Source organism: Haliotis rufescens, unplaced genomic scaffold (genome assembly GCF_023055435.1).
Source record: "Haliotis rufescens isolate VD_foot unplaced genomic scaffold, xgHalRufe1.0.p SCAF_123, whole genome shotgun sequence".
In the NCBI taxonomy this organism is placed as follows: Eukaryota; Metazoa; Mollusca; class Gastropoda; order Lepetellida; family Haliotidae; genus Haliotis; species Haliotis rufescens.
The window spans coordinates 447,195-459,916 of record NW_025963806.1 but is presented as its reverse complement, the minus strand read 5'-3'; the positions used below and the strand labels follow the sequence as shown (position 1 = coordinate 459,916).

General features: G+C 44.3%; 1 protein-coding gene across 4 annotated transcripts in view; it reads right to left on the bottom strand.

The window, feature by feature from the left end:
- Positions 1–12,722, bottom strand: part of LOC124117435 (arf-GAP domain and FG repeat-containing protein 1-like) — a 48,010-nt gene that overhangs the window by 10,943 nt on the left and 24,345 nt on the right. For 2 of the 4 annotated variants that reach the window (XM_046479336.2, XM_046479334.2), the window contains exons 3-7: positions 7,688–7,942; positions 5,004–5,208; positions 3,719–3,808; positions 2,043–2,444; positions 1,353–1,412 (exon numbers count right to left, since the gene is read on the bottom strand). In XM_046479336.2, the coding sequence (XP_046335292.2) occupies positions 1,353–1,412; positions 2,043–2,444; positions 3,719–3,808; positions 5,004–5,208; positions 7,688–7,942 (1,012 nt within the window). Of the gene's footprint in view, positions 1–1,352; positions 1,413–2,042; positions 2,445–3,718; positions 3,809–5,003; positions 5,209–7,687; positions 7,943–8,857; positions 9,073–12,722 lie in introns of those variants that run through there. The other 2 variants (XM_046479338.2, XM_046479335.2) reach the window with 2 other exon arrangements.

Below are 12,722 nucleotides of genomic sequence, written 5' to 3'. Positions count from 1 at the left end.
ATAACAGCATGGGACACCAGCAATGGGCTTCGCACCATGTACCCATGTGGGGGAATCAAACCCAGGCATTTGCCATAATGAGCATGAACTTGAGCAGGTGAGCTTCCCCAACATATACAAAATATTGATACTCTGCATAGATCATGAGCTTGACCCATCACTGACTTCAAAGTTATTTCAGTTCTCTTACGACATATCAGGATAATGAGGCAGGAAAGCCTAAAGTTGGAGTGAGTGAGTGAGTGAGTGAGTGAGTTTGGTTTAACGCCGCTTTTAACAGTATTCCAGTCATATCACGGCGTGTCAGCTTAATGTGGGAGGAAAGCCCGAAGTGATGCATGTCTCAGACGTTTACCACTTCGGTGAAACCCACGAGCACGGTATGGTGCTGACAAACCTAGAAACATAATCGGGGCGAACCGGGATTCGAACCCAATCATAGGTTTCTGGCGAGCCCAAGGGACGCAACTCTGCACAGCGAATCGCGGCGCTTTAGACGACTGGGCCACCCGTGCCCCCCCCTAAAGTTGGAAGTTAATTATGCAAGTCAAGGGTCCTTGTCAAACCCAATGTTAATACCATAGGAGAAGATCTCAGGTTCCCCAGGACTTCATATCAAGCACTGTAGACTGACACAAGTTGTGACACCAGTGACAACTTTCAACTCCATAAAGTATGATGGTGCAGACAAACCGGAGACAAACGGAGATCAGAACCCATGATCACCTGATCCTGGAAGCTAATGGTTGCCTTGAGTGAGCACTTCGACAGCTGGGCCACCCGTCCCTCATAAAAAGGCTTTCAACATTATTTGGTCTTTTGCAAAAAAATAATAATTCTGGGATCTGTTTTGGCAGATAATCAAATTTTATATAAAATTTAAGAGTAAAATTCGACTTAGTCATTTTCTAACTTATGATATAAGGATATAGGATATTTATCTAGGTGTTATTCTACATCTTCACACCATATATGTAAACATGCTGTTATTAGTAATTATATACATAATTATTTTTTACCATTGAAATGTGTTAAAGAAGATATGATTTTTTCTGCATGTTTCAGTCAAATTAACAAAAGATAAACATTGATGCACTTCACTTAACGCTGCAAATCATCCAGGTCATGTTGCACTTCGGTCCAATCAAGACACAAGGCAGGTTTCAAATACAAGGGAGGTAACTCTGGATCACATAATTCATCCCAGCTTGAAACAAGATTCAACAAGAAAAACAGCAGAAGAAGATGGACGCAAGAACTCAATGTAAATGCCAAGCAACAGAATGAGTAAGACAGGGGTTAAACAGTAACTAACTTGGCATGCACAATGCTTATATTGTTACCACGGTTACCAGAAGGGGAGACAAAGGGGTTTCCTGGGAATCCTAATCGATTTAAGCTTTTCTGGCAATCTGATAGTAAACAAGGAACAAATGAGAAACACAAGCCTGGAAAGTAGAACTAAAAACAAAATCATTCTAAGAACTTGTTAAACAATTCGACTTAGATTACAAAGAGAGTCTCAATGAAGAGTTTAAAGAATCAACATCTAGATTAATAATGTGAAGTTGATAGAGAATATTAAAACGACAGTATGGCATAATTTTTACCTGTTCAGCAGCAGTAAAGGAAAAACAAAAAATGAATATTTTAAGAAGAAGCAAGTGTTTCACAGAGTTGTGAAAAATCTGCACTAATGTACTCAATATAAAACAAATTCAATACCACAAAGTAGACACAATATATGGTTAACAACTTCATTATTTTGCAGTTGTTATCCATAAATTGTGTCTCCTTTGTCATCCGTCAAACATCTAAGAAATGCCTATCAAACAATAAACTTAATATCACTTTGAAACAACTCACTAGGTCATGTTGACATTTGACTGTGCAGTTTTAAGTGTGAGAGGCAATCTCACCCAGTTAATGGTGAGATGCCCCCATGGAGAGACTACTTCAGGCATACAGAACCTCGGAGAGCGCCTGGCCATTGTACTAAAGACTGATGCCAAAGAAATCAGTTCAGGCATAATCGGCCTCACCTGTTGTTGAACTTGTATTGCTGAAGATGCTGCTTGTGCTATTCGCAGCCGTTGGCTGAGGTTGGTTGTTCCAGGCTGCAGGTGCACTCCCACTCGTGCTACTGGTTGTGCCGTTCCAGTTGATATTCCCACCCCCTACACTGGTTGTCTGACCCCCCCAGTTGAGGGCAGACCCTGACCCAGCGACCGTAGTCCCTCCCCACTCCATGTTCCCCCCGGCAGGAGGGTTGACAGGGGCTGCTGTGGTCGTGGCGGTACCAAACACGCTGTCCAGATCGGCAAGGGCTGCATACTTGTCACCACCACCCCCGCCGCCGCCGCCGGCGTTGGGGGGTGTCTGTGAGGGTGGAGCTGACGGTGCAGTTGCTGTTGCTGGGGAACTGCCCAATGGCTGAAGAGGAGCTGCAATACAGATGAACATTATCGGAACAAATTTCATAAAAAACAAAATAATCATGAAGTGGTCGTAGCACTTCCCAAACCGCCTCCATGGTCTGGTGGTAGAGTGTCAGCCCGGAGAGCGGAAGGTCCGGGGTTCGATATCCGGCCGCGTCATACCAAAAGACGTTAAAAGATGGTACTTGTTGTTACCCTGTCTGGCGCTCGGCATAAAGGGGCTAAAACAAGGACTGGTCGGCTCGGGTATTCATGTTAAACTGCGGCATGGTATCTCAGTGAGCTAGCACTTTAAATCGGCATCAGTCCGGACTAGTACAAGCAGCCACACAAACACACACGTACATGCACGTCGCTATATAAGTGCAATAATCTTGGACACGACATTAAACCCCATTTCACCTTACCTCATATTACAAAAGAACTAAACAACGCAGTAGCATCTTGGACCATGTAGTCCTTACATTTGCATACTGTGGGAATTTATGCAGTTCTCAATATCTTAATACCAGCGGTAGTAACTTACATTTTTAATCTACTAGACATTGTAACGACAACATGGCACATACAACTACTAGTCCTTATGATACCTTAACTATTGGGCATGTTTGGCAAGGGCTACAGGACTAGTATCAATATCTAACAGTGACAATACAACTTGTAATCTGGTGTCCAGTGGTTGATAGCATAAGCATCGATCCAAACAATCCGATATTCCTCTCCTTTTACAGAGATTGCACTGGTTTGCCTGGTCCAGACTTAGGCTGTGGTGATTACCGTATTTTCTTGAGTATAGTGCGCACCCATGTATAATGCGCACCCCCCTCTAGCGGGTTCAATATTTGGGAAAAAAAGAAATTTGAATATTATGCGCAGAACAAATTTACACCGTACCCTTTCAGCGAAGTCCGGCAAACGAATGGGTGCTGAGAAACTTTGTCAGTACAAATTCGAATACATGTTTATTTACCGTTTATATAGTATTTATTGTTCTGCTAGGCATTGTTTTATATCTAGGGATTAAGATTACCTTGTGTATTTTCTCGTAAACTAAGCCGGAAACAGCATTTGTTTTCGAAAAAAAGTGCGCACTAAACTCAAGAAAATTAATAGCAAGAATGTTGCTGAGTGCAGCGTAAACAACAAACAAACTATGACAGGCTGCGGTAGGAATTGTGTTCTAATCTAAGCTGTCATGACGGTGAGAAGGAAGGCCTCCATCTCTGGCAGACATTGTGGACACCAAATAACCACCCCAAACTGTCAGGAATGAGGCTCACCACTAGACATGGGGAACGCTGAGGGGGGCGGCGCCTGGGCTGCAGGGGTCGGCTGACTACCAAAGTTGGAAAAATCTGCAAAGCCGCCGCCTGAAAGTCAACAGGGAAAAGAATGTAACGTTGTTGGAACAACAGGAGCATGAACCAGATACACAGAGATGGCACTTCATCAATAACAACACAAACAGATGTATATACAATACTAAACGAGCTCCCGTGTAATACCACAACTATTCACGAGTTTCTAAAATTGGTTTTACACGGGAGCGAGTTTAGTATTTTATTTATGACTTGCCATTTATAACGTTTTTAGAATTATACTGTTAAGTATGAATAGGCTGACACCTACACGATCCACGGCATAGTCCAATTGAGTTTAACAGAATAATACTTTAAACACGTCAAAAGTTGAAACGTATGAATTTAATACCATACAATGGTCCAACTTTAGAATTCACAAAATTATCATAGGGCTAAGACTATCGCAACTCACATACTTTAACTAAGACTAACGACTGTCGTTGCGCTGTCGCCTTGTGGAACGGGCCTTGCACCTCAAAGTTTACAATAACGTCACAATACCCGATGACGTAATTTGTGGAATTTTGTTGCAAGATTCATCGGCGAAACAATGCCATGTGACGTCAGCCTAGCAACAAGGTTGCTGGGGTCATCGAGTGTGCATAAGCTCCTCTCAGTGATCTATCATCTCCACACGCAATGTCGTTGAATAAGCCAAGGGATGTTAAGAGCTTTCAATATTTGTTCGTGAAACGTGTTCCGAGAGTACATAAGCACATGTTTTGGTATTACACAATGTGTAATACAGCTGTATGTTTATTAAACGGGTGATCTCTTCACGGGCAAGTAATACAGATTAGTAATGACTTCAACACTTCTACACTGAGAGTCAACTGACTTGTCTGGACGTCCATAACATCCCCTGTGCAATTGTCAGACTTGTCTTAGTGCTAAGAGTGAGTGTGAGTGAGTATTGTTTTACGCCACTTTAAGCAATAATCCAGCAATATCACGGGGACACCAGAAATCGGCACACATTCACACATTGTACCCATGTAGGGAATCGAACCGATGCCTTTGGCGTGATGAGGGAACGCTTAAACCACTGGGCTACCCCATCGCTTTCTTTTTGTGCTAAGAAGTTAGATCCCTCTGTTGAACTAAGCCCTGATGTGCTTCATGAAGAACGACACTCACAAAAAAACCTCCACAATACCTTTTACGCCAACAAGGCATGTCTGTGACGCATGTATCATTCACTCACCTCCCGACGACGCTGGAGGGGTGCTGGCAAATGGATCACCTCCGAGGTCCCCGAGCAGGTCAAATCCTGACCCTTGTTGTGGCTGTGGCTGTGGCTTGGTCTGGGCCACTGCTGTGGGCTGTGGGGGTTGGACCGGCTGTGGTGCCCCAGGGGGCGCTGAGATAGCCCCGGGGTTGGCGGGCGCTGTGCGATTCATCTGGGGAGACTAGAAACAGACAAGGTTCAGATCAGTGTGATGGGTGCTGTGGCCGACTCTCCTGATTTCCAAACACAAATGTCATCCTTCACCTAAACAAGCACCTGTACTTGAAACTCTCCCTGACTCGGCAGTGACCTGGATTACAGCAGAGCAAGAGTGAGTGAGTGAGTTGGGTTTAACACCGCTTTTAACATCATTCCAGTCATATCACGGCATGTCAGCTTAATGTGGGAAGAAAGCCCGAAATGATGCAGGTCTCAGACCTTTACCACTTTGGTGAAACCCACGAGCACGGGTAGGGTGCTGACAAACCTAGAAACATAATTGGGGCGAGCCAGGATTTGAACCCACAATCATAGGTTTCTGGCGTGCCTAAGGGACGCAACTCTGCACAGGGAATCGCAGCACCTTAGACGACTGGGCCACCCGTGCCCCTCAGCATAGCAAGAGAACAAACAACTAACCCAATGATTAGATTGCTTTTACAATTTTCTGATATTTTACAAAATCAAACCCAAAAAAACAACCCAAGCCACAAGTGTTTGCATACAAAGAAATACCTACATTAGCATCGCCAGAATTGTACACAAGCAAGTCAAGTTTCAGTGCTGAGTCAGCACTAACAAACACACTCAGATGTGACTTGAGGACTGTGTTGTAAACATGTAACTGTCAAACTCCTTAATACAAAGTGTCACCCCTGCCACAAGGATCACCAAGCTGACCTCACGCAGCAGTCTTCAGCTAATGAATGTAAACTGCCCACTTATGGTTCAAGGGAGACAACTCTAATAGGATGTCATACTCCAGACAAGTATCACATTACCCATGCTACATTCCTGTTGACCCTGAGATGTAAATTGCTTATTTTCTGTGCCCGGATAGAATGACATCATTTGCATGTCAAGCATTGTCTTCACATGTGACACTCTGCGTCATGTGACTTGAGAATGACAGCAAGTCCAAAGTGCTTAAAACAATCTGCTACATAGAAGCACGCAAATGCTAGTATAGTGATGGTTTCCCACTCTTCAATACAACAGCATGGTGAATATCCAGGGTTTAATGAAGCAATCTAACCTTGGTTAAAAGATAACAAAGAGGAACATGATACAAACTTGATAACAAACCTGTTATCATTTCAAATGAATGCTGGGAAATGAGTCATTTCCCGAGATTTAATTATATTTGAAAGGAGATGTTGTAACCAACATATTAAAAGATTGAGTGCATCATTTTAAATCATTAGTTGGACCCCGCCTGCTTCAGTACCGACCCCCACTTCACATGACTGTTCTGTCTGACCACAAGCCCTACAGGGGAAGAAACTCGCTACATGCGTTGCCCTACGTGAAGTCATACACCAAATGTCTGGCCCCAGGGGTCTTCTGCTCAGAGGCAGATATTCCACTCCATGTCTGCAGCAATTGTCAGTAACTCCCAAATGGGAATGAAAACATTTCTATTTCATGTAAATATAGACATAACCATGGTAATGGCTTGGTCGAGGTAACTTGTATTCCACCGACACCGTTGCCTTGAATGCAATGTTACAAGGCAATGGTAAAATACTCTGAAAATAAGGACTTTAAAAACATCCTAATTATGAACAAAATAACAATGTTCTCCCTACTGATGGCACAAGGGAACAATGGCACAATGACACAAGGGCGCAATGGCACAATGGCACAATGACACAAGGACACAATGGCACAAGGACACAATGACACAATGGCAAAAGGGCACAATGACACAAGGGCACAATGACACAATGGCACAATGACAATGACACAATGACACAATGACATAATGGCACAATGACACAATGGCACAATGACACAAGGACACAATGGCACAATGGCACAAGGGCACAATGACACAATGGCACAATGGCACAAGGGCACAATGGCACAATGACACAATGACAATGGCACAATGGCACAATGACACAAAGACACAATGGCACAATGACACAATGGCACAAGGGCACAATGACACAAGGGCACAATGACACAATGGCACAATGGCACAATGACACAAGGGCACAATGACACAATGACACAATGGCACAATGACACAAGGGCACAATGACACAATGACACAATGGCACAAGGGCACTTAGTCTGGACTCCTAGGCAAATCTCTGAAGTATGTCTCATTCATGCATTATGTGAAGAAACCTGCCTTCAATACATATATGATTCATGTCACTAAACAAGACAAACAATGTTGCTGTCTTGCAGTGACAAACACATCCAAGTCTAGTCAACTGATATCGACTATCATTAACTGAGGTTACAGGACTGTAAGTGTTTCTTGCCTCACTCAGCAATATTCCAGCTATACGACGGCGGCTTGTAAATATTCAAGTCTGGACCAGACAATCCAGAGATTGATATTGTGAGCAACTGTTCAGCAATAAGAACCGTAACCATGGCAACCATCAATTAATAACAAATCAAATCCAAATTCACAAAAAACTCACCTGATTGTTGTGGATAACAAGTTTTGTGGCGTTTTCGCCAAGTAAAGATCGTAGTGGTTTCTGTGCAGGCTGTTTACTGGCTGATACTTCGTTCATGCGCCGTGCTTCCTCTTTCATGGACTCGGTCGGAGCTACATACCAACGTTTGTTTTCATACTTCTGAACCATAAAATCTCGCACCCTTTGTTCGTCTCTGGAGTCCGGTTCTGGCCACGATCGGCTGTCGTACAGACCAAGAAATACTTTCCGACAAAGCTGGAAAAGAATAACACATAAGCTAGAACTTCATCAGACAGAACTCAGAAAAAGCAGTACTGAATTTGACGATGCTTCGTTCGATGGCGTCAACGTGTGGATTATTGGCAACTATCAAAACCTTTCATCACAGATAAAAACTAAATGGATCTAAAAAAGTATGACCTGAAGATTAACTACTGCCTTCATTTAGTTGCCACATCAGGACTTGACACAACTTCAAATCCAAGACCTGTGACAACTTATTTGGACAATCTGTACAGAACTCGCCTACTGGCACAAGTTTCAGTAGATTGGAGTCGAAGGGACAGCTGTCTATTTAAGCTTACTGGAAAGGGGAAGAAAACAGGTTCAAATAAACTAGTGCTGTTTTTTAACCCTCACTCAGAAATATTCCAGCCATATGAAGGCAATCTGAAAATAATCAAGACTGGACTGGACAATCCAGTGATTGATATTGTGAGAAACAATCAAGCTGTCGAGGTGCACTGACACCATCAACCAAGTCCCCCAGTCTTCCCACCCTATCCATTAAGTCCCCTCTTACAACCATTATTGGTTCTAGTGAAATTTCAAACCCAGAACCTCATGTAATCCATATGTTCGTGTTGACAAGTGAAAGCTTTAACAACTGCCCCAACATCATTTGAACACGATGAGTAAGTGAGTGAGTATGGTTTTACGCCGCTTTTAGCAATATTCAAGCAATATCACAGCGGGGGACACCAGAAATGGGCTTCACACATTGTACCCATGTCGGGAATCGAACCCGGGTCTTCGGCGTGACGAGCGAACGCTTAAACCACTAGGCTACCCGACCGCCCCAGAGCACCTGAGAAGCAGGATCAAACCAACACTGAAACCCACACACCAGTATCATGTACAATATGTCTAACATTAAAATCCCGTCATTACCTGTCTGGGTGGAGCTGGGATCGCAGGAACAACAGTGGCCATATCGTCACAAAATAACAATAATCAGATCCAAACGTCAATAAATACACAAAGTTCAACTTACACCTAACAAGACACTCTCAAACCAATGCCACAACAACGACCACAAGCTGAATGTATTCCACGCTGTGAGTTGTGTGCAGTGACGATCGTAACATTGGTTCTGCTGGACAGGGAAACATGGCTTTCTTATATACCTTGTGTGAGTGGAAGATGCGGAGGGATGAAGGAGCAGTACAGCCTGGCCGGTTCAGGATCCCAGTGGTACAGAAGATAGTACCAGTCTGTGTTTTTATCAGGTGACATGCAATCAACCTTTGACTGGTGAGAGAGAGGGGACGTTGTGGTACAACGAGGTGATATCAGGTCGTATCACGTCCACGTATCACCTTACATCTGGGTTGGAGTGCTTGCTCATTCTCATGTACACATTACACTGCATTGTTAATCATCTTAATTCACAGCTTTCTCAATACCTTGTGTGATCTACCGTACAACCCCACAAAACCTTACTTCATACCTTGTGTGATCTAAATCCAAATTTATCCAAATTTATCTAAAATGTTGATGCTCTTATCAATAAATAGTTTCAGATATAAATTCTTCAGATCATTGTTATAAAAATTTTCTCTGTTATTATATTGGGTATATTTTAACTGAATCAACAGTAGATTACGGAGAAAATGTGTATATAACAGTCTGCTATCTGAGTCCTACATTAGATGTTAAATTAACTTAATTTCCATGTCCTAGAATAAGAGGGCTAATACAACAGATATTGCAGGCTTTTATTCAATAAATTGATGTTGTACTGTGTTTTGGTGGACAATCGTGTGTTCTTCTGAGTAGTATACATGGAATACTTCCAGAATAACTTTTATGAATTGATTTGAAGGATTTGTTTGTTTTTTAACATCGCATTCTGCAATATTCCAGCTGTATGACAGCGGTCTGTAAATAATCAAGTCTAGACCAGACAACTCAGTGATTGATATCATGAGCATCGATCCACGCAATTGGGAAACAATGACATTCATCAACCAAGTCAGCGAGCCTGACCACCCAATCCCGTTAGTCGCCTCTTACGACAAGCATAGTCACCTTTTACGGCAAGCATGGGTTGCTGAAGACCTATTCTACCCTGGATCTTCGCAGGGGGAGGTAAGCATGGGTTGCTGAAGACCTATTCTACCCCGGATCTTCACAAGGGGAGGTAAGCATGGGTTGCTGAAGACCTAGTCTACCCCGGATCTTCACTGGGGAGGTAAGCATGGGTTGCTGAAGACCTAGACTACCCCGGATCTTCACTGGGGAGGTAAGCATGGGTTGCTGAAGACCTATTCTACCCCGGATCTTCACAAGGGGAGGTAAGCATGGGTTGCTGAAGACCTAGACTACCCCGGATCTTCACTGGGGAGGTAAGCATGGATTGCTGAAGACCTAGACTACCCTGGATCTTCACGGGGGGAGGTAAGCATGGGTTGCTGAAGACCTATTCTACCCCGGATCTTCACAAAGGAAGTTACAACTACACAAACAAAGCAAATCTATACTTGCAAACGCATATTTGTTTATTGTTTAACGCTGCACTCAGCAATATTCCAGCTATATGATGGTAAATAATCCATTCCAGTGATTGATATCATGAGCATCGATCAACGCAATTGGGATCATTGACATGCATCAACCAAGTCAGCGAGCCTGACCACCCCATCCCGTAAGTCGCCTCTTACGACAAGCATAGTCGCTTTTTACAGAAGGCCTAGGTTGCTGAAGATGTATTCTACCCCGGATCTTCACGAGTCACAAACGCATGTAGCACACAGCCATGCATGGCACAACCACCTGAAGCACCAAGATGGTGGTACAGCAAGTTTCTTGGTGGAGCAAGTTTCTGGATGAAGCATGTTTCTGAGTGGAGCAAGTTTCTGGGTGGAGCAAGTTTCTGGGTGGAGCATGTTTCTGAGTGGAGCAAGTTTCTGGGTGGAGCAAGTTTCTGGGTGGAGCATGTTTCTGGGTGGAGCATGTTTCTGGGTGGAGCATGTTTCTGGGTGGAGCATGTTTCTGGATGAAGCATGTTTCTGGGTGGAGCATGTTTCTGGATGAAGCATGTTTCTGGGTGAAGCATGTTTCTGGGTGGAGCAAGTTTCTGGGTGGAGCAAGTTTCTGGGTGGAGCATGTTTCTGGGTGGAGCAAGTTTCTGGGTGGAGCATGTTTCTGAGTGGAGCATGTTTCTGGGTGGAGCATGTTTCTGGGTGGAGCATGTTTCTGGGTGGAGCATGTTTCTGAGTGGAGCAAGTTTCTGGGTGGAGCAAGTTTCAAGTGGAGCAAGTTTCTGGATGAAGCATGTTTCTGGATGGAGCATGTTTCTGGGTGGAGCATGTTTCTGGGTGGAGCATGTTTCTGGGTGGAGCATGTTTCTGGGTGGAGCAAGTTTCTGGATGAAGCATGTTTCTGGATGGAGCAAGTTTCTGGATGGAGCAAGTTTCTGGGTGGAGCATGTTTCTGGGTGGAGCATGTTTCTGGGTGAAGCATGTTTCTGGGTGAAGCATGTTTCTGGGTGGAGCATGTTTCTGGATGGAGCATGTTTCTGGGTGAAGCATGTTTCTGGGTGGAGCATGTTTCTGGATGAAGCATGTTTCTGAGTGGAGCAAGTTTCTGGGTGGAGCAAGTTTCTGGGTGAAGCATGTTTCTGGGTGGAGCATGTTTCTGGGTGAAGCATGTTTCTGGGTGGAGCATGTTTCTGGATGAAGCATGTTTCTGAGTGGAGCAAGTTTCTGGGTGGAGCATGTTTCTGGGTGGAGCATGTTTCTGGGTGGAGCATGTTTCTGGGTGGAGCATGTTTCTAGGTGGAGCATGTTTCTGGGTGGAGCATGTTTCTGGGTGGAGCATGTTTCTGGATGAAGCATGTTTCTGGATGGAGCAAGTTTCTGGGTGAAGCATGTTTCTGGGTGGAGCATGTTTCTGGATGGAGCATGTTTCTGGGTGAAGCATGTTTCTGGGTGGAGCATGTTTCTGGATGGAGCATGTTTCTGGGTGAAGCATGTTTCTGGGTGAGGCATGTTTCTGGATGAAGCATGTTTCTGGGTGGAGCAAGTTTCTGGGTGGAGCAAGTTTCTGGGTGGAGCATGTTTCTGAGTGGAGCAAGTTTCTGGATGAAGCATGTTTCTGAGTGGAGCAAGTTTCTGGGTGGAGCAAGTTTCTGGGTGGAGCATGTTTCTGAGTGGAGCAAGTTTCTGGGTGGAGCAAGTTTCTGGGTGGAGCATGTTTCTGGGTGGAGCATGTTTCTGGGTGGAGCATGTTTCTGGATGAAGCATGTTTCTGGGTGGAGCATGTTTCTGGATGAAGCATGTTTCTGGGTGAAGCATGTTTCTGGGTGGAGCAAGTTTCTGGGTGGAGCAAGTTTCTGGGTGGAGCATGTTTCTGGGTGGAGCAAGTTTCTGGGTGGAGCATGTTTCTGAGTGGAGCATGTTTCTGGGTGGAGCATGTTTCTGGGTGGAGCATGTTTCTGAGTGGAGCATGTTTCTGGGTGGAGCAAGTTTCTGGGTGGAGCAAGTTTCAAGTGGAGCAAGTTTCTGGATGAAGCATGTTTCTGGATGGAGCATGTTTCTGGGTGGAGCATGTTTCTGGGTGGAGCATGTTTCTGGGTGGAGCATGTTTCTGGGTGGAGCAAGTTTCTGGATGAAGCATGTTTCTGGATGGAGCAAGTTTCTGGATGGAGCAAGTTTCTGGGTGGAGCATGTTTCTGGGTGGAGCATGTTTCTGGGTGAAGCATGTTTCTGGGTGAAGCATGTTTCTGGGTGGAGCATGTTTCTGGATGGAGCAT